Source organism: Phyllostomus hastatus, unplaced genomic scaffold (genome assembly GCF_019186645.2).
Source record: "Phyllostomus hastatus isolate PE091 unplaced genomic scaffold, TTU_PhHast_1.1 phas_contig_34, whole genome shotgun sequence".
Taxonomy (NCBI): Eukaryota; Metazoa; Chordata; class Mammalia; order Chiroptera; family Phyllostomidae; genus Phyllostomus; species Phyllostomus hastatus.
The window spans coordinates 48,028,659-48,050,191 of record NW_025333857.1 but is presented as its reverse complement, the minus strand read 5'-3'; the positions used below and the strand labels follow the sequence as shown (position 1 = coordinate 48,050,191).

Genomic DNA, 21,533 nt, shown 5'->3' with positions numbered 1-21,533 from the left:
TTTCCTCTCAGTATAGTGTGTGCAGTTCATGCACACTGTTTGTGGATACGCACACTGTCTGCGGATGCGCATCTGTCTGTGGATAAACCCATAACGTCCATAGTTGGCCTAGCATCTCCTGTGAACAGATTCCCACGGAGGAAAGGAAACAGACTCCGCTCCTTTCCAGCAGCTGTGGGAAAGAGACCACTGGCAGACTTGGTGTCACCTGTGAAATTCAGGGGTGTGTATGGCTGATTGTCAGCATTTGGGTTTTGACTTGATGTGAGGAGGCTCTACATCCACCCCTCTACACGACGCGGGGACCAGTGTCTTGTGAGATTAACCGTGGAAGACAGGTGGGTCCGCATGGACAACAAGAGGCCTGCCTGGGCCTGGGGAGAAGAACCGGTGACGCTGGGAAGAGCAGTGGCAGCCCTTCTTCCCTTCCATCTGAAGGGGGTGGTGCCAGGAGGCTGCCCCTCACCTCATCTCAGGCTTAAGTGGACTTTGCTTCGGGGCCTGTCTCCAGCGCAGTGGCCGGAGTCCTGCCTTTCCTCTGCTGGGTGGGATCTGGAATTGCTCATCTACCTCTTAGTCAATCAGTTTCCATGTGAGAGAAGCAAGCGTGCGGGCCGGCGTCCTCACGCAAGCTGTAGCGCTTACAAGATAGTTCAGAGGCTCCCTGGGAAACCAGTCCAGGGCTCCTGTGATCCGTAGTTTCTACCTGAATTCTAACTGGTATTGGGTACCTGGATTTTGATTGATTAGCCTTAATTATAGCCTGGCATAATCATTTCTGGTGATCAAATCATAAAGTTCTATCAGGGCACCTATGTCAGTGGTGTTCTCCTGGTCAAAATTTGAGATTTTGAAATAAAAAATTTGTCACATTCATAATCTAACTAAATATGTGTTCTTTTTCTGCACTTAGGTTAATTTTAAAATGAAAAATAAAGGGATGTAGTATTACTTTCTCTGCTAATGCTGCTTTGACCAGAATATTTTTTTTAAATCAAGTCTTGTAGAAAACACTCTAAAGCTCTCGGTAATGACTGTTGGTCATGCCCCTCAGTTCCGTCCCCTCTGCCTCGCCTGCACCCTTCGTCTTCGGGCCGTGGGCACGTGTGAGGTTGTGTTCTCAGCCCGCCTGGGTTTATTGCTTAGTCTCACGCCTTCTGCCACTCCCCTCCTTGGCCCCCAGGCTGAAAACCACGCGCCAGTCCGGCGTGGCTGTGGGGAAAGGGCCGAACCTGGCTCCCTCAGCAGAAGTCGGGCTTTGGCAATGCTGGTGGCCTGGCCCTGGGGAAGGGTGAGGTGGCAATTAGAACAAGGACATCCACCCGGGGCTGGGGATGGGGACGAGGCAGACAGAGGGACCAAAGTGTGGTGGTGCTGAAACTAATTTTAAAATAAATATTAAGAAACTCACTTCCAGTTATTCTCCCCTGGTTCGCTTTGCTGTGTGTATATAATTTGCCCCAGTGGTCTAGGCAGCAGATTTCAGTGTCATGGCCACCACTGGGCTATGGTTTTCCTGTGCTTGGGGACGCAGGCGTGAGGGAATCTGAGCAGAGGATGAGGGGTAAGGCTTGGACAGGTTCTAATACTTAAAATTCGAGGGCGTGAGGACGGAGGTGGGAAGCTGAATGCACAGGTCACTAGATGCCCTGAGTTAGAAAAGCAGATGCCTTACCATTAGCTCCTCCCAGTTACAGGCCAACACAGTCTCTCAGAGAATTATTTAATACAGTTACACACTTTCGACCCGGGTGTTTCCAGCCACAAACGTGGCAGGCACGTCCACCAGCACCAGTCTTCCTTCTGCAGCATCGGTACAGACCAGGCTTGGCTCCCGCCCTGGGGGTCCAGGTCAAGCCTGCCACCCAGACAGCATTTCGGGCACTGTCTGCCTGGCCCCTGGTGTCCTGTCTGGCTACAGTGTGAGTTCACTGGGCATTGGCTCTCCTCTCAGGCCAGCCAGCAAGTTGTTAGCTGCCAGCACAGACATGGTGTTCCGTGTTGCGTGGGTGGCACTGCCAATGTGGGGCAGGATCACTGGGAAGGAGAGGAAGAGAGGGAGGTAAGCGGCGGGTTCAGGAGCCTTAGAGCGGGCCCTGCTTTCATGGTCGTGGCTTGCTGGTGAGAAGAACAGAGAGCCTGCCTCAGGATTCCTCGATCTGCCTTCCCTCCTGTCCCTCAGCACTGCCCTCCCCTGAGGCTGAGGGTCAGAGGGACAGGAAAGGAAATCCAGGTCACTGACACCCAGAAGCGGGGGAGACGAGGGAGCTGCATCCTGAATGTAAGAAAGGGCATCAGCCCACAAGGGGCGTGGAGCACACCTAGCACTCAGCCCTTCCGTTACCAGCTAGTGAGTGGTGCCAATTCCACTGCTCGTCCGTACCCTGCGCCCCTGAAAGTGACGCCACAGGGCTTCTCTCTGGAGAAATAACAACAAGATGAAACGCTGGACAGCACAGAGCAAATGAGGTCACTTGCAAAGAGTGCCTTTTGAGAGCAATACCCGGGCGCTGAACTGGACTCCCGGGCCTTGGGGGGATGGGGACAGTTTTCCCGGCTGTGGTCACGGGCGGGCCTGACATCACAGCCAATGCTCCTTTCTGGCTGGTGTGGGGGTGGGAACAGTCAAGCTTCCAAGGGCTACAATAATGGGGGCATTCACTGCGGGGAAGGCAGCTAAGGACCTTCTCTTTGGGTTTCCAATGCAGAATATAAAGAGAGGACAGGGTCTGGCCCTGACAACCTACCGCCCTAACCGTGGTTATATATTAGTGTGAGAAACCACACCAGCTACCTGAACAGAGAGCACTTAATACAAAGAACTCAAGGTATACCGTTGCTAACTAGGTAACGGGGCTAAAAACACTAGGGCAGTAGTTTTCAAAGTGCTCCCAGCAGCCCTGGCCCGGGAGCACGGTAGACCAACTGAAGCAGAAACCTTGGGGTTCCAGCACCCTGTGTCTGACCTGTCCTCCCAGGTGACCGAGGAACACAATAGTTTGAGAGCCACCGCACGTAGGTACCGCAGAGAAGGACTGCCGGGAGCATCTCCCTCCCTGATACCAGGGGCGTGAGGGGAAGGGTGGGACTGTTCACACTGAGAAGACTGAAGGGAGGCCCCTTGGGAGCTGCAACTCCGGCATCTGTGGCCAGGACATGGACTGGCTGTGGCTCCTCTGAGGGGGCACAATGGTTAACCACGTTCTGGGAAGACTGCAAACCGGATTCCTCGGCCACCACAGGGAGGAACGGCTGCTGCGGTGAAGCAGTGTTGCTGCGGCCGCTCCCGGGAAGGCGGGAGGGAGCCCAGTCCCGCTGCCTTGGGCCCAGCCCGGGAGAATTTAGAGAACCGGCCCCTGCACCACAAAGCAAACCACCCAGGGGTAGGTCTGCAGCCAAGAGACAACAGCTTAATGGCTGGTCCAGGTTATAAATATTAGTATTGTAATTTCACTTGTGACTTCCCACGCTTAAAGTGGTGGCAGCAATTTATAGTGATGGGTCCTACCCGTGAGAGCTACAGATAAAAGACACCCAGTGAACCCATTCTCTGTAAGCAAACCCACTCGGCCCCACCTCCGTTCACTCCTTCAGGGACACAGACCCGGGGGAGCTTGCTCAGGAGGCCCCGCCCCTGTCGGCATGCGCCAGTGCCTCTAATGGCACTAACGTTATGGTCCCTGGGTGTGTCCTTTGTGTTCTGCTCAAGGTAGCTCCACACAGCACCTCCCGGCCACCTCTAACTACTGTGGTCCCCCCAGGCAGCGGCTGACTGCACGGCAGAAATTCAGTGCTTACCACAGTTCTTCAGGGTCAGCAGAGGGTGGTTCGTAGGCAGCGGTTCTGGGGTCGTCACATCCAGCCCGGCAGCCGCAATCTGACCATTGGCCAAGGCCTGATACAGGTCGTCCTGGTTGACCACATCTCCCCTGGGAACGACAGCAGCCACGTGGGTGCCCCACACCTCCCTCCACCGAGGCTGGCCTTTAGGGCAGAACCACCCATGGAATGAATTTTCCCACCAACCTGGCACTTGGCACTGGCCTCTCAAGCAATGAGCCTTATGGTCCTTACAATCTGTTTGTATAAAACCAGCAAGGCAGGTTTTATAATCAGGGAACCCCAGCTCTGCCACTTTCTAGCTGTGTCTCAGGTTCCTCCTCTGGGATGCAGGAGGAACCTCACTCCCGGGAGTGCTGGGAGGTTGAAAGCTTACTGACTTGCACGATTGCACGAACAGGGCCCCATCCAGGGGCTTCTGAGCGGGCTGCTCCCCAGACCACCCACTAAGAAGCAAGGCCGCCTGCCGTCAGTCACCTGCCGGACCAAGGGCAGGCGTGACACATGCGACACAAGGGCAGATGGTGACATGCGACCTCATCCATCTGAGTGAGCGGCCTGCCCTCCCATGACTGAACCACCGAAGTAAAGAACTAATCTGCCAGAGACTTCATACTGGGCACTGAATAATACTTGTACGATAGTAAGTAACACAGCAGCCTGCACAGTTCTGGGTCCGTGTGGGTGCTCGGTAAATGGGAGCCGTCGCACTGTCAGCCGTCAGCGGGAGCCCTGTGTTCACTCCACCTCCAGGCCACCTCCTTTGTAGCTAAACACCAGGAATTACAGGCCCCTCTGGGGTGGAGAGCCTTGGTGGGGGCGGGGGGGGGGGTGGGCAACCTCATCCAACCTCTTCCCTCACCTTTATTTGCCTCCAAACTGATTTAAGCAGGTTCAAAGGGCACCAGTGAGGAAGGGTTTAGAGAGGCCTGAAGGCATCCTGGGCACATTCTGAGGAACAAGGCAATTTGAGTTTTGGGCCTGGCTTCCAGAAGCGTGAAGTTGCGAGCTGTCCCTGACTCACAGACAGACCCAGGTTCAGTGCGATGGAAGGTCGGCCCCGAAGGGCTGCTAAATTATCAGGTCCAATGCTTTGTGGTTTGGACGAACAGGGGCTGCCCAAGGATGCCTGTGAACCTCAAGCCGTCACGTCCTCACTCCCTAAACCAACGCTGTGAGGTGCCCAGCCGCCCTGAGCAAGGCTGGGGGAACCAGACAGGCCAGGCTCTGCTCTCACAGATCTTCCTCCCACCGGACACTCTCCGCAGCCTTCCCTGTACCTCTGAGGTGGCTGGTTGGTTAGGTTATGGGGCGTGGCAAGCTCAGCCCGAGGGCTCCTCAGCAACCCTCGGGGAAGAAAAACCTCAGATTGCAGCACCAGGGCAGCCCCTCTCTAGGCTTGCCCAGGCACCCAGGGGTGCCACCCCAGGATACCTGCTGATGTTGACAAACACAGCTGTTTTCTTCATCTGCTGGAAGAAGTCCTTGTTGCAGAGCCCCTTGGTCGCAGGCGTTAAGGAGCAGGTGACAACGACGAAATCAGACTCAGCAGCCAGCTGGGGGGTGGACACTGAGGGAGGGTGGGTCCCCATCAGACGCATGCTCAGTGCTGGTTACAGGCAGCAAGAGGGTAGGAGGCTGGATCCGTCCTCCCCCTCCCATAATGGAAACTCCCCAGATGCCTCCTGGAGGCCTCGTTTCCACCTGCATGACTTAAAAAACTGTACAGTTGACAGCTACTCGTGGGACCCTGGTGTTTCTCATCATTCGCCCAGCCCCTGGTCTAACAGATGGGGAAACTGAGGCCAGCCAGGGTCAGGAGCTTGTTCAGGGTCACCCAGTGGGATCTGGGCCACTTTGGCTTCCACCAACGTCAGGGCCCAACGGGCCAAGGGAGTGAGGAATGGCTGGAACCCAGCCTGTTTCTGCACACCGAGCCGTGCACCCTGCCAGGGCCGATCCACCTGGGCCCGGGCTGGGGGTGAGCAATGCCCACCAGTTTAAGGAAACCGAATGAAGTTCCCAGCAGCTCTCTACCTCTGTCATCGTCCCTGCTGCTCTGCCCACACCATGTGCAATGGGGACACGGGCTCGGAGGCAGCCCGGCAGTGCTCTCCTGGCACCGGGAGAACTCACTGTGTGGTCTGGATAAGTCTCTGCGTCCCCTGAGTGGCCTCTGCCCAGAGGCAGGTAGACCGGATAACACTAAGGGACACGGCAGGCCCTGGACACAGCGGGAGTTCCTGTGTTCTGCCTACCAATTCAGCCATCACGGAGCACAGGTGGGGCTCCCGTGGAAATCAAGGTTTTACTCACCAAACTCAGCCTGGAATTCTGCTGCTTCCTGAGGCCTGGGCTGGCGCCCTGTGTACAGAAATCTCTGGACCCCAAATGGTTTCAGGCGCCGAGCAATGGCCTGGCCTAGAGACAAGGAGTCGGAGTCACAGCTTGTCCCAACCCCTCAGAAGGCAGGGGCAGCCGCTCCCAGAACAGGGAGACCCTGGGGGCAAGGGGCAGACACTTTCATTAGCACAGTCCCAACGTGAACTGGTCCTGCCTCAGTGCAGCCAGCCCCCAGCCAGCCCCCACTGCCCACAGGGGTCCCTGTGACAGCCCCTCAGAGGCCTGGACACAGCACCGCAGCGCCTCTGTGGTGTGTGCTGTCCTGCCATCTTGAAGCCCATTTGCTGACCTTTCCCGAGAACTGGACTGGCATCCCAGGAGAGGTCTGACCAAACAGTCCCCTCCCACCCTTCTGGACCTTCTGCTTCTGCTAATGAAGCCCCAGGCCTCCAATGACTTTTTGGTGGCACCATCAATCTGCCAGCTTGCTGCAAATCTGTAAGACTTTGTCATGACTGCTGTTCCTGAGACAGGCCTGGGTGGTTGGATTTTCACATTCTGCACATGCCCCAAAGCTCGTGGGTTTCTCCAAGCAACTCTCTAGTGTAAGAGGCAGGGCCACCAGCTGGCCAGACAGGCCACCCACACACTGTGCCCTTCTCTCACCTCTGCACCACGCAGGGTGCCTGAGAACCCGACCACTGCCTGGCTGAGCCCACACCGTTATGCCAGGCTTCTCCAAGTGGGGGCCAGAGGAGGCAAAACGGCTCCGCCCCATCTGCGGAATCACAGGCAAGCTGGGCCCACAGGACCCTCTAGTTCCTGAGTTAACGTCTGCATGAGTCAAATGCCTTCCAGAACCCAGGCCTTGGGGAGCACAGGCTCCCCCACAGCAAACCCCTCTGACAGGCCTCAACCCAGCCAGCCTCGTGCATCTGTTCTGCACGAGCCACCGTCATAAAGAACCCTGGCTCTTGCAACTTGCTTCCATCACTGGGTGAGTTCTTAAGAAACTCCTGTGTTTCTTCTTTATTTTTCTTTTGGCCTATGTTTTATGAAGCTGTAAATGGCGCTGGAGACCTAAACCAAACCATGTGACCTGGGGTGGGCAAGAGGGCAGGTAGGGCCCTCACCTATGCGTCCCAGCCCGATGATGCCGACGGTGCTCGCCGTGAGGCCGTAGCCGCACATCCACAGGGGCTTCCACGTGGTCCAGCCGCCACTGCGGGGAGGGAGACAGGGAGGGTGAGAGGCCCTGGCCTCCGGCAAAGGCAGAGGCCCACTGAAAACTCACAGACCCAGCACCCCTGGGCAGCGGCTGTGTTCCCAGGAACAGGCCCTGCTCTCCAGGTCAAACGACTGAGAGGCATAAGCCGTACCCAGGGCCACTGAGTGCCGCAGACAAGCAGCAGGAGTGACTCTTCCTTAAAGCCGCTGGGAACACAGAACCCAATGGCCGGAAGAGGCCTTAGAAGCTCTCATCCCATTTAGCGGATGGGAAACTAAGACCAGAAATGCTGACCTGCCGGAGATCACACAGCCAGGGCGGAGCTGGGAGCAGCAGGTGGCAAACTCAGGATCTCAGGGAACCAACAAAATGTAAAGCCACGGGCCCACCCCCTGTTGCCCTGGGTGGGCAGGGGCACAGAGCCAGTCTTGAGTCACCTCCATTGAAGGTACGGGGCCCCCGCCCCCAGTAGGAGGGTGAGTGGGATTTTCAGCACTGTGTCTAATCAACCCCACGACACTGTCCAGCTCTGCCCCTGTCACAGCCCTGCTCCGAGCATGCTTCCGGTCCCCATTCTCAGAGAGGGGCCTGCTTTTGCTGAGGCCAGACTGTGCACCTGGAATGCCTCCCCAGCTCTGGATAAGCAGACCCAAACCCCTGATCCGAAACCCGCAGGCCAGATTTCAGAAACGAAGTCTGGTGCACATGCTACTACATTCTACATACCCCCTCAGCCCCATGTGGGGCAGTGCGCTGTACCCAGCACCCTGGTGTATCTGCAGCGAAACATGAACGTTCTCGCTGACTCAGATAAATTAAAACCACTAAGCAGTCTCCTGTTAGTTCAAGTTTTGCTGCCAAAAGATTTATGAAACAACCTTCAGTTTTCAGAGCTTTTGTATTTTTGCATTGGGCGTGAGGAATGGGGCACTCAGGGACGCTACCTGTTACTTCCTCCATGAAGCCTTCCCTGATCCACAGTCCTCCCTGCACCTCCTCATTTCCCTTGTCCTCTTCTCTCACGATTTGCTTTCATGCCTGTTTATTTCAGCTCTGCCTCGTACTGTAGTATTGTTGCTAAGTCTGTCCCCGCTCACTAGATGGGGCATATCTGGGGACAGGGATCACATCTGGGCCAGCATGACACTGGGCGCTCAGGAGCCAGCTGCTGAGGAGAGCCAACTTTCCCTCCAGGTGTTGACTTACTTCTTCACTTCCTCAATGGCCTCCGGCAGCCGGCGACAGGTGGTGAGCAGCAGGGAGACAGCAAGTTCCGCAGTGGCATCTGTCAGGACATCTGGGGTGTAGCCCACACGGATCCCACTACGAATCAAACATCTAGAGGTAACACTGGCTTCAAGCATCTTCACCAATTTCTATCGCTGGGACATTTCCATGACGCTGCTTTGTTCCCTCTTTGCCCTGCCTGCCAGGAAGCTCAGAGCTGTAAATGAGCACTGAGTGATTGTCAGCCCTCATTCCATTTTGATTATCTCCCGATTTAGGAAGATGAGAGACCAGCATCCAAAGTCTGGGGCAAGTAACTACTTAACCTTTCTGAATGTCCTCATTTAAAGAGGGAAATAATAATACTTGCCTTTTCTACTTCAAGGGGTTATTGTCGGGGTCAAAAAAGATAATGAATGTAGAAGGGTGCTACCTGGCCAGATATTTACCCCCCTATTTCTGACCCCTTGGGCTTATTTTAAGAGCCTGTGTCGATATAGACAGATTTATCATCAGCCCTTCACGTTCCCACTGAATAGTCAGGAATACAAAATAAAAACAAATGAGGACTCAGCTCCTCTTCCTGTTTCTGGTAGTCACTCCTCACACCCCATACCCCCTTCCAGAGCCCACGCTGCATTTACCGCTTCTTGATTTCATCCAACGCCAAGTGGTCAACGCCCACAGACAATGTACTGATAACTTTGAGATTGGGCCCTGTTATGCAGAAAAAGCATCATTCTTACCTTTCCTCGTGAGGTTCAAACCCTCCCGCATGCTCTAGATCAGGGATCCCCAAGTCCCTGGCCGTGGATCAGTACTGATCCGAGGTCTGGTTCTGGTCCGTGGCCTGTTAGGAACTGGGCTGCACAGCAGGAGGTGAGCGGCAGGCAAGGGAGCAAAGTTTCGCCTGCATTACAGCCTGAGCTCCGCCTCCTGTGCCCTGCATCAACCCTCCCCCCCCCACCATCCAGGTCCGTGCAAAAATTGTCTTCCATGATTCCAGTCCCTGATGCCAAAAAAGGTTGGGGATTATTGCTCTAGATGGGTCCAGAGGGGCAGGGCCTTGCTGCAGGTCAGAAAGTAAGGCTGTGGCAGGGCCAGACAAGGGCCCGGGACCTTGAAATTGCTCTCCCCCACGCCATGCTGCCCCCGTGCATGGTCTTTGCCCCTCTAAAGTCTCCCTCTAGGGAGTCACCAGCCAGAGAGAGCAGCGATGTGTGTAGCGGATGGAGCTGCACACAACTGCTCCCTCTGGCCGACCTGCAGCCAGTGCCCTCAAGACGCAGAGAGGTCACTGCTGACCTGCTCAGGGAACCAGCAGCAACAGGGTGACATGGCCCACAGGCCAAGACACCTCGGAATCCTCCTCAGACCTTCCCAACGCACACACCTGCGATATCCAGGAGCCTTTTGTCCACGCGGTCAGTGAGGAGGCAAAGCAGGCCGTGCGCCCCGGCCACGCCTCGCTCCAGCTCCTTGTTGGGGATGGGCTCATCTGAATCCCAGTGCTCCACTTCGCAGCTGAGGCAAAGGAAAGACCACTCAAGCAGGGCAGCCCCGGAGATCCTCCCAGGCCCCCAAAGTCCCCCAGCCTTATCTGCAGTCCTCCACTCAGCGTGGGAAACATTGCCTTCTGCTTTCGGGCCTCAGACTGCCTGAAACTGGCTGAGGGGAGTCAGGGCCGAGTACGGGCGACTTCAGAGCTGTCCTGAGCCCTGGCTGGTGTGGCTCAGTGGACTGAGCACTGGTTAGGGCACATGCGAGAGGCAGCTGATCTGTCTCACACACTGATGTTTCTCTCCCTTCTTCTCTCCTTTCCCCTCTCTCTAAAAATAAATAAAATATTTTTTTTAAAAAAGAAATGTTCTGACAGCATGGCTGGAGGGTGAAGTTTTCTCACAAAACAGGGAGGGCTGACAAGGGCCTACAACTGCCATTGTTTCTGCCTTCCCCCCTTCCCCCTCAATGCTGGGTACACACAGGTCCTCAGCAAAGACACTGTTGCACTGAACAAAATGAGGGAATCTGAGGCTGGGTTCCACCTCCTCCTGCCTGGTGTAGGCAGTGCAGACCTGTATAATGCAGTGTTCACACTGCAGTCAGACAGAGCTGAGTTCAGATCCCAGCCCTGCCACATGCAGAGCTGTACGACTTTGGGCAGCGTACTTAACCTCTTCCAGCCTCAGTTTCCTCATCTGTAAAGTGGGGATTACAGTACAACTTCAAAGTGTTGCAAGGGTTAAAAGAGTTTATGTATATAAAACACTTGGCAAAGCTGGCATGCAATGTTCGATTTCAGAGGTGCCACCAAAGGCCCCTGCCAACCGTGCGAAGGACCAGACCGGTGACTGCCAACGTTCCTGACTTTGCCAAGTGACCTTAGAAGTTAAAGGATTAACAGCCCAGACCTTGCATCCCGAGCGGTTTCCCACCTGCCCCCAGCCTGTCACTGAGAGGGGTTCCAGCCAGTGCTTTCTCCTCACTCCCATGCAAGCGGCAGGGGAAGTGCAGACCCACGCGTCCCTGCAACGGGCCTGGACAAAGCTGGGCCCCACAGAATTTTCTCTAAGCCTCCCCCAAACTCCAAGACCGTCCCCGGCCGGGCACAGGTTGGAAAGCCCCGCAAAGGCCCCAAAGCAGTTCTGGCTCTCTCGGGACCCTGTGACGGTCCGGTTCTCCCCACCAAAAGTGACCAGGGCCTCTGAAGAACACCCCCGGCCTGTCCGCCCGGGCGCCCCCAAAGTAGGTCCTGGAGACGCTGAGTCACCCTGCGTGCGGGGGTGCCTAAGATCCCAGGAAGGTGCCCGGGGTTCCGCAGCCCCTTCCCCGACACCACCCCAGCCCCGCGCCCGCCGTGCGGGGAGGCTCGGCGCGCGGAGAGGCGCGGGTTGTCGGGCTCTTACTCGGCGGCCCGGGCGAGCGCTGCCCTGCCCTCGGGGGGGATCCTGCGGGTGACGAACACCTTCATGAGTCGCACTGGCCTCATTCAACCTGCTCCCGCTGGACACTGACCGGACCCCGCGGGCCGGAAGCCGTACACAACCTGGGGGCGGGGCCTCGGAATGGGCGGGTCGGGGCTGAAGAGGGCGGGGCGCGGTGTGGGCAGGGCGCGGGGGCGGAGGCGGGGCGAGTGAATGCTCATTCTGGCTCTAGCAGTGTGTGCCTCCCGCAGTTGTGGGTGTGCGATCGACCCTTAATGGACCTGGGACTGGTTCTGTGACCCGTGGCCCCCAGGGCCTCCCTGTGAGCACCCATTGACCCAGGAGCTCAGGGTCTGACAGGGGTGTCTGGAGCCTGGGGTGGGTAAAGGGACCCAGGGCCCTGTGTGAGTGAGTTGGGGCGTCTGTCCGGGAGCCTACAGCGGCCAGTGTGTCTGTTCCCAGGAGGGGGATGTAGGCAGGGACTGTCCTTATTTCCAGGGCCCGAGTGCCCTGACCACGTTCCTAGGTCTGTTCCACCATGGTCCTACTTTCCTCAGCAGGGACCTTTGGTTGTACAGCTGGGCTCTGACCCTGGCCTATTGTGTAAACACAGAAGGCTGGACCAGGGCCTCTGAATCCAGCAATGGCCTCTTTAACACTTGGTGCAATTCTCCATATGAAGCCCACAGTTGGGGGGTGGGGTTTAACTGGACGTGGGCCGCTCAGCTTGCTTGTCACCAGATGACTGGCAGGTCGTGTGTAGGGCAAGGGCCAAGGTGCTGGGTGGGGCCTTGTGGGGTCACGGGCAGGCCAGGAGTTTGCAGTCAGGTGGAACTGGGTCTGAATCTGGGTGCATTTGCAAACTGTGGTCTCAGTCAGTTCACGTTCTTCCTAAGCCTCAGTTTCTTCAGCCACAAAATGGGGTTATGAGCAGTTACCTCTGAGAGTCACCGTGATTATTAAACAAGCAACATGTGCATGGGCCCCCAGCGGTGTTAGGTGTCCATCAAGCACAGAGGTGGTGCTGGAGAGCGGTGAGGAGCTCAGGCTCTGGACCCAGACTGGTTTTCCCAGCTCTGCTGTGTACCAGTAACAAGTCATTAAACTTCTGTGTTTCCTCACCTGCAAAATGGGTAGTACCTGCCTGCCTCGTGGCTTCTTGAGAGGATGAACTATGCATAGTGCTTACGACAGCAGGTAACACAGTAGGTGCTTAGCAACCAGTAGCACATCCCAGGAAACCCACGCACTGGTCCCCCAGGGCTGGGAGTGGGTCAGAGACACATGCTGAAGCCAGCCTCGGGCAAGTGGGAGGGCCCAGACCTGTCCCTCAGCTCTGCTGCCTTTATCTCTGCCGGAGGCTGTTCCTGTACCTGCTCCCAGGCCTGGGAGCACCCAGAGGGCAAAGGGCCTGCCTGTTGGTCTCTTCTCTGCTCGGTTTATCTGATCCATTCTGCCACCTCCAGCCCCAGACAGCAAACAGAGACAGGGACGAGAGGTGACCTCTTTGGCCTAGGGCCTCACAGCAAGTCTCAGGAGAGGCCAGAGCGGCGCCCCAGGTCACCTGATTCCTGGCCAGTGCTCCACCCTGCCATCTCCCTCTCTTTAAGTAACACATTAATAGATGTCATACCCACACACCGTTATCTGCACTGCTAGGCCACCGCAGGGACACTTTTTGAAATAGCTCAAACATTGACACAGTAAGGTGTTTTTCTGTCCCCAGGCCAGGTACTCTGGGGAACAGCAGGGCCCTGTGGCTTCAACCTCTGTTAATCAGGAGGGGCAACTGGGCCCAGCTCTTCCCACACACCAGGACAAGTGAGGACACCAGGCAAGCTTGTCTACCAGGAGCAGAAGGGGGTGTGATACTTCAGTGGGTCCCCTCCCCCAAAGCAAAGCACCCTGCTGGCGCTCAGAAGTGCTATTGGATGGTGGGCTAGAGCCAGAACGCAGAGCCGGCTGAGGGCGGAGGAGGAGGGACTGGGGGAGGGGTTGGGAATGGGAGGATCTGATCTAGAGAGGAGTCTGCAGTCTGGCCTGGGTTTCACAGGGTAAAACTGACCATCTAATACATAGCTAAGATTTAGGGAACTCTTAGCAAGTTCCAGGCACTGTCCTAAGAACTAGAAATAATAACTCACTACAATTTAAATGTGCCACGTACTGTTACTCTTCCACTTCACAGACCAGGAAGCTGAGGACAAGAGAGGTGAGAGCTTTTGCTTAATTAAAGTCACACAGCTTGTAAGAGGCAGAGCTGGGATTCAAGCCTGGCACCCCGACTCCAGACCCAAGTTTTTTAACTTCTAACCCCCCGTGCAAGCCCGTGGGAGCAGGGAGGGTGTCTTAGTCCATTTGGGCTGCTGCAACGAAATGCCACAGACCGGGTGGCATAAACAACAGACGTTTTCTCACAGATTCAGTTCCACGTGAGAGCTCTCCTTCTGGCTTGCAGAGGGCCGGCTCCTCACTGTGTCCCTGCCTGGTGGAAGGGACGAGGGAGCTCTCTGGGGCCTCCTTTATGGGGCCCCAACCTCATTCATGAGGCCTCTGCTCTCTTGGCCCAACCACCTCCCAAAGACCCCTCCCACTATCATCACAAATGCAACACTTGAATTTTTATTGGAGAAGGAACACAAACATTCGGTCTGTAACAGGAGGTGAGGAGGACAGCGAGGGGTGACTTTTAGTCATTGGCTCAGGGAGGACTTTTGGAGGAGGTTGTCACTTTGGTGGATAGCCAGTGGGGCGTGCAGGTGCTGGGGGTAGGGGAGAAGGCGGCTGAGTTCAGCTGGGCAGGGGCTGAGTTTGGGTGCTGGGGGGAGGAGCCTGGGAGAGGGTGGTTTAGAGTCTGAAGGTCAGTGACAGGTGGGGGCTGGGGTTGCTGTTCCGGAGTCATCAGCATGGAAGTGGCAGCCTGGGAGACACCTGGGCGACTGACTGAGTGAAGGTCAGGTTCAGCTTCGGCAGGGGAACTGAAATGGACAGCATGCAAAAATTCAAAATGACAGTAGGAAAAGAAGTTTTTGTAGGGCTTTTATAATTTCACTTTTACATATAAATTTTGGCTCCCTTTGAAACATTTTGTGCATATGGTTTGAGGTGGGGCTGTTCTTACTGTTTTCCCAAATGGTTAACTAGTTATTCTGGTATTATTTTTAAGTGAGTGTTTTCTCAGTTTTTGAACTAGACAATAAGTGAATGAAACACACATTCCCAGCGGTACCCAAGGGTGCAAGGTGAAAGTTCTTTCTCTCCTCCCCTGTCTCCCTCCACTCAGGCCCTCTCCCCAGGGGCAGCTTCTCTCTCTCTCTCTCTCTCTCTCACACACACACACACACACACACACTTTCACATAAATGGAAGCATATACACTTTGTATTTCCCAGTTTTCTCATGAAAGTGCAGAGTGGTGCCTCTTTGTACTGATGCTGAGCATTTCACGGTGGGAGTGGATAACGCACCGTCCCTAGGAACGAATGAACACTCGTGTTGTTTCCATCGTTATAATTACAGCGCCGTGAGGATGTCAGTTTGAGCATGCGTAAATACATCTGCCAGATAAATTCCTACAAACCGAACTGCTGGGTCAAAAAGTATGTGCACGATGAATTTTGATAGATACAGATAAAATGCTTCTTATAGAGATAGTTCAAGGTATAAAGGACACATGGACAAAGCCAGAGGGGAGTAGGGTCAAGGGCAGGAGGTGGGGATGTGTGGGGAGTATGCAGGGAAAATGGAGACAACTGTACTTGAACAACAATAAAAAGGGAAAAAAAAGGGCAATGATGAAAAAAAAAGGATATTGTTCAATTTACACTCCCACCAGTGATGTATGAAAGCACATATTTCTCCAGGGTATTATTTTTAAATGGTATATTCTTGCAATTTTAATTTGCAGTTTTCTTTTGAGCCAAGTTCAACACTTTTTATTCATTTAAGGGCCATTTCCTTGTCTATAAACTATGTCACTATAAACTGGAAACTATGATACCCTTTGCCTGCTCAGGTGCGTTGGGCATCCCTGGCTCGATGATTTATTTGCAGGAACTATTTGTACGATGGAGAATAAGCCCTTTGTCTATAATAGAAGTTGCAAATATGGCCTTTCCCCTGGTTTGTTTGTTGACCTTGTTGATTATTTTTAATGCAGAAATTTTCTGTTCTAATGGTTTCTCGGTTTGGCCACACACACTGGTGGTGTATCAGGCATCTGTTACTGCGTGATGAATGATCCTAGAACACAGAGGCTTAAAGCAACAGCGACCGTTACCATCTCCTACGGTTCCGGAGGTTGGCCGGGCTCTCAGCTCCAGGTTCTCGCTCAGGCCCTTCCAGGCCGAGTAGTCAGATGGTGCTTGGGCTGGAGTCAGCCTCAGGCTTCTTCACTCGAAGGCTGAAGGTTGATGCCAGGCTGCTGGCCTGAGCGAACACCTGCTCGGGACCCCTGCATGTGGCCTGGGCTTCCTCACCGCCTGGGGCTGGGCTCCACACCTGGGCCACTCCAAGCGGCAGAAAGGGGAAGCTGTCAGTCTCTTAAGCCCTGAGTCTGGAAATGGTGCTGCCTCACTCCCACCATATTCGGCTGGTCACATGGTCACAGAGCCAGCTTCCAGGAGGGGCATGGCGCCCCCTCTTCACGGGACAAGTATGGGAGAATTTGGGGGCCATGCTTTAAAACTGCCACCCCTACAAAGAACTTCTTCACATTGGGTTGAGTTTAAAAACAAAACAAAACAAAACAACTCTCATGCCTTCTAGGCCTGGGCCTTTATGGTTTAATTTTGTGTACAGATTTTGATCTCTCTACTTTTTTCTGACAGCCAGCAAATTGTTCAATACCTTTTATGAAATAATCCATCTTTCCCCCAGCAATTTGAAATTCTACTGTTATCATACCTTAAGTTGGGGTTTCCTAGGGTCTATTTCTGAACGTTGCGTGCTGTTCTGCTCTGTCGAGCTGTCTTATCTAGTCCTGTGTGACTGGACGTGTGAGAGACAGTGGAGGGCTGCTGTTCTAAACCCCGGTGTGTGGGGCTGTTTGTTCTGCAGCGAGAGCGCACTGATACAGGCAGGACCATCTGAAGTCCCCGTCAGAAGCAGAGGTTAGGTGCTTGTATCTTGTGTCACTTCGGAGGCTTTGCAGGGACAAGGTTGACTCGGAAGCCCTGCTCTGGCCACAAAGCAGCCGGGTGACATCAGGCAAAGCACATCTTCTGTCTGATCCTTGGTTTTCAAACAACAGAATGGGGACAATCTTTTGGTGACATGGTGGTTGGCATGCACCGAATGCAGGGGCAGGGTGCCCAGGAAACTGTAACAGCGGGGTGGACTTTCAACCTCACTCCTTTGGCCAGGGGAAGCAACGGGCCCAAGCCATGGCCATGTCCGGCACTGCCTGCCCCACTGTCCCCACCGGCCCTCCCTCCCATTCCTGTAGCACTTGCTCCCCGCAGCCCCCTCCCCTGCTCCAGGCCCTGGACACCCCCTGCCCTTGGTCAGGGGTGTGGATTGTTCAGGGGTCTTGGCTAAAGTCAGCTTGGCTGAGGGGGGTCTGCTTGTTGCCGGGGTCCAGCCTCGGCGGGTCTCCGGGTCCCCGAAGGAGGAATGGCTGAGGCGAAACGAGACACTGGGTGAGGGGCCGGAGGACAGCCAGGCTCTCTAGACCTGACTGACTCACCGAGAAAAATCAGTCTTTATTTTTACAGGGGAGGTTATACAACATTCAATACATAATATGATGATTAAAACAGAAACGGTTACCATAAAAATAACTTCTAAAAACGCAGAAGGTTTTACAGATCAATCATGTTAAACAAAGAAATAACCGAAAAGTACAGGAGGTCCCACAGATCAACCGTATTAAACAAAGAGTATTTTGACCAAGAGGGTCATTAATCAGATAGCCAATGAAGCCATACGAGCACACACTTTCAAATGCTGATTATAATTAAATATCTACTAAATTTCTATAGATTGGTCTAAATCAAAGGGGTACAAGGAGTGATTTAAAAATTAGTTATTGTTTATAGAAATTCGATTGTCCAAATTAGATAAATGATTTTTTACCTAGATCTATTAACTACATATCTGGGGGGGCATATTATGTTTCCATGTACTAAGATTATTATATTTAAATTAAAACTCCTTCCTCCTCTGTTTCCCTGGTCCCATCAATAACCGCTCCTGCCCAGGGCATGGGAAAGGCAGTGGTTCTAATAAATCTTGAGCTTTTGAATGGTGACTCCCTAGCCATTCCTAGCAACGGCTTCCTCCAGCGTTCTGGCAGCTAGTCTGCCCATAGTTTAAATCTACCCTTAACTTTCCAGGAGGGGTGAGTGGGCAGCATTAGGATTATTAGGGGCTTCTATTCTGTGGTCAACAAGTCATTTCGCGCAGAATCAGAGGCATCATGCAAGGTTTGTTGTTATAAAGCACAGGCATCCAAAAATCCCACCACCTGATGCTAATAGGGACAGGCATACTGGAAGAGATAGACAGGAGACCGGGCCACAGTCGCCTCTGCTGTGCAGACGCGTCTCATCCGTCCCAACTGTGTCAAGGGTCGGTTGTTGGACGGCCTCCAACAGCTTTTCCTTGGGCATCTGTTCTGGTCGTCTGGCCGGATCCCCACTTCCGACTTCTGAAATCTGGAGCTTTGAGGGCCGGAGCCAACCCAGCGACCCTCCTAGGCCCCAGCCAGCTGTCCTGGAGACCTGCCCCACTCTCTTCTCCACGGGCCCCCAGCTCTGGCTAGAGTCCAGCCTTGGTCCTCTGGGCCGGGGTTCCTCCAGAGCGCCCCAGGCCTGACCTTGTAACCTAGCCCCATCAGGCCACCCACTCAGGCAGAGAATGACTCGGCCCTGGCAGTGTCCAGAGACACCCAGATATCAAACAGCCAGGGGGCAGCTGCGGGGTGGGAGACAGGGAGAGTGTGCTGCCTCCCAGGCCACGGGGAAGGGCGGCAGGAGGCAACATACAGGACAGCGCCCCCCAGTGCTGGGCACAGCGCAGCTGCCCCCAACTCCGAAGCAGCCTTTGCATGATGCTGATGCTTCTGGTCCACGAACTGCATTTCGAACTGCAAGGGGCTAGGGGATTTCCAACTTAGCCAGGCTCTGAGAGCCTTCAGGGGACGCTTTGACTATCCGTCCTGCTGTTCGTTGAAGAAATGCTCACTCAAAGGTCTGAGTGCAAGCAGGCCCCAGCGTTTTCTTACAGCCCTCACCGCTGCCTCACGTTTCCTTGCTCTATTCATTTCCTTATTTTTTGTCTGCCCCTCTCTCACCCCCTTCTCCACCAGAACATGAGAGCCTCGAGAATAGGGGCTTTGTTGCTTTGCTTACCGCTGATGTGCTACAGTCTTGCATGCGGCAGCTGCTCAGTAAATATTGGGTGAAGAAATGAATGAATGAGGCAGGGGTTGGCCTCCCTTTTTTTTTTTTTGATCATCCCCGCTGGGAATGTCACTTTGTCACCACCTAGTGGGCACTTTCCTGTACTGCGGAGTGGGGGAGAAAAATGCTCTACGGGTTTGAGTCGGACCTGGACAAGGAAGAGGAAGCCACTGTGGGTAGAGAGCGGCCCCTTGTGGTGGCCCCATCATCTGTGTTCTTGTCTAGGGCACGGAGCTCCTTGGAGAAGCAGCTTCCTGGAGGAGGTGGCATTTGAGCTGGTGAACAGTGCAGGTGGCAGGATTGGGAATGGTGGGAATGAGAGAGGGAGAACAGGCATTTCTGGCAGAAAGAACAGCTTCAGCAAAGGGCTGGAGGCTGAAGGCACGGGCGTGTGCCCAGAGGGAGGAGAAGAAAACAGGAGCAGCTGAGGTGGGTGGTGGAAGATGCCCAGCAGGAGGCCAGACGATGACACAGGAGGAGGGGAAGAGGCCCCGAAGAAAGGGAGTGAGTGTTGGAGCCGTGCCAAGCCCCTCACACTCGGGAGTTCATTTCACTCCTGAGAAGCCCAGGGAGGTAGATTTCAGGGCCCCCACTGTACAGAGGAGGAAACTGAGGCACAGATGGGTGAAGTGACTTGTCTAAGGTCACACAGCTGATAAGGGTCGGAGGTAGATTCTATCTAAATTATCTGCTCCTCTCCTCCCTGATTGGGGTACCTGCCCCGGTTTGCGTTTGGAGGGGAGGCACGTTGGTGGGGCACGTATGTGGGGAGCTAGGGGCCGCACCCACAGCCCTGAGCTCTTGGCTCCTCCTCACGGTCTCAGGACTCACAGCACATTCCCCAGGCACCCCCCCCTCCACTCACCCTCATGGTGCTAGAGCCCTGGTCTGGGGCAGATGCCTGGGTTCTAGTCTCAGTTCTAGCTGGGCTCCCTTCGCCTTTCTGGGCCACAGAGCACAACGGCTGTAATAACTTGTAAAGGGACCTCAGAGATCTCTTACTCGCCCATTACACAGATATGGAAGCTGAGGCCCAGAAAGGAGAAAGAACTTTCCTGGTGATGTCCACCATGCTGGGTGCAATGTGGCTTTCATCCTGGCCCTTGCCTGGGCTCCCATCTGGCAGCTGGAAGCTCATGCTACCATACGAGGGGCCTGAGCCCTGACCACAGAGAGTAGCAGGGCCCATTCGGGCCCCACTAGCCAGCCTAGGCCTCTGGGAAATGTGTTTGAGTTTTGGTTTCGAGTGAGGTGTGTCCCCAGGGATGGGGTGAGTGTGTAGAGCCTCGGGCTGAGGGGCCAGGGCCTCCCTGAGGAAGGACAGAGGCCTAGCTCGACCTGCACCATGGGCTTTCTGGGGGCTGGACTCCCTGGGGCCGAGGGAGGGATGGGAGGGCCACTCTGTTCTCCTAGCTCAGCCGTGGACCTGGGTCATCCGCCCACTTTCGGCTATTCTATAGCCTCCATCCAGCCCGGGGAGCCACCTGCCCCTTCTTCAGCTCCTTGGCCTGCTCTTCTAGGGGACGGAGGGCCCAGCCTGGGGGACTCAGGGGTGTGGGGTGCCACCTCTGCCCAGATTGAGCTCAGGTCTGTGTCGGGCTTCACACTGTGGTCTGCACCGCCAAACCGAGAAGACTGTGAATGTGAGGCTCAGAGAGGTGGAACGACGCGGCCAGAGTCACCGAGTTTGAGCCAGGCCTCAAACCAGGTCACACTGACACCGAAACACTTGACCACAATACCCATGACTGCCCATGACCCAAACCACCAGCCGCATCTCCAGCTGTCAGTTTATTCACGGCCTCAGGTGTCAGGCAGCTCCTGGAGCATCTGCTTCTGCCCTAACCCTGAGATGCTGGCTGCAAGCCTCTGGTTTTGTGCTCACGTGGCCCCCCGCCCCCCATTGCCTTCTGGCCCTCACTGCTCCCCCCGCCCTGTCCATCTTGCCCATGGTCCAGCAGTCACGCCAGGGCTGAGGCCCAAGCCCCCTGCTGGGGTGGACACAGGGTAAAGGTGTTCTCTGTGAGTGAACCTCTGCAAAGGCGGATACTAACCCCGTTTTTCAAGTGGGAAAACTGAGAGTTGCGGGGTGAGGAGACACTGACCCGCCAGAGTCACCAGCAGGCTCCGGGCAGAGCAGCGAGGCCTCTGGCCGTCTGGACTCAGGTTCCTTCCGCCGGCAAGTCCACCTAAGGAAGCTCCCCCAGCAACCGTGCATCCCAAAGTGCTGCGCGTGCGTGGGAAGCCTGCCGCCTCGCCTTGGGGCCTCTTTTTGCCGACCGGGCAGAGGCGAGCGCCCGCAAGCGGCGGACCCTGTTGGTGTGCAGACACCGGAATGCGAGGGCCAGGAGAGGATTACCAGGATTACCGCAGTCAGATTTCCAGGGCTCCCTGTGGCGGGAGCACGTTATTTCTGCTAGGGATTTTCACCAGAGCCGGCTCCTTAATCCTTCTCAGGGCACTGCTGAGATTTAGTAATGAGCTGTAACAGCCAGAGTATATGGTTCTGTGAGCGAGGAACAACTGTTCGTTCTTAAAAGAGCTGGCTCCTCTTTCCTCGGATATTTC

General features: G+C 55.0%; 1 protein-coding gene across 1 annotated transcript; it reads right to left on the bottom strand.

The window, feature by feature from the left end:
- Positions 1-1,709: 1,709 nt before the first annotated feature.
- On the bottom strand, positions 1,710-11,689 carry GRHPR (glyoxylate and hydroxypyruvate reductase). Its single transcript, XM_045840510.1, has 9 exons — positions 11,545-11,689; positions 10,032-10,162; positions 9,283-9,355; positions 8,618-8,734; positions 7,317-7,405; positions 6,157-6,261; positions 5,275-5,410; positions 3,799-3,929; positions 1,710-2,037 (listed from the first exon to the last, which is right to left on the bottom strand). The coding sequence occupies exons 1-9, from the start codon at positions 11,625-11,627 to the stop codon at positions 1,916-1,918; spliced, it is 987 nt and encodes a 328-aa protein (XP_045696466.1). The 5' UTR covers positions 11,628-11,689; the 3' UTR covers positions 1,710-1,915.
- Positions 11,690-21,533: the final 9,844 nt, after the last annotated feature.

Excerpts from the sequence above, each read along its gene's own strand:
- GRHPR (XM_045840510.1), bottom strand. The coding sequence starts at position 11,627 with ATGAGGCCAGTGCGACTCATGAAGGTGTTCGTCACCCGCAGGATCCCC. Across the intron at positions 10,163-11,544 it reads GCGCTCGCCCGGGCCGCCGA|CTGCGAAGTGGAGCACTGGG; the intron begins GTAAGAGCCCGA and ends CCTTTGCCTCAG. Across the intron at positions 9,356-10,031 it reads AAGGCTCCTGGATATCGCAG|GGCCCAATCTCAAAGTTATC; the intron begins GTGTGTGCGTTG and ends TCTGCATAACAG.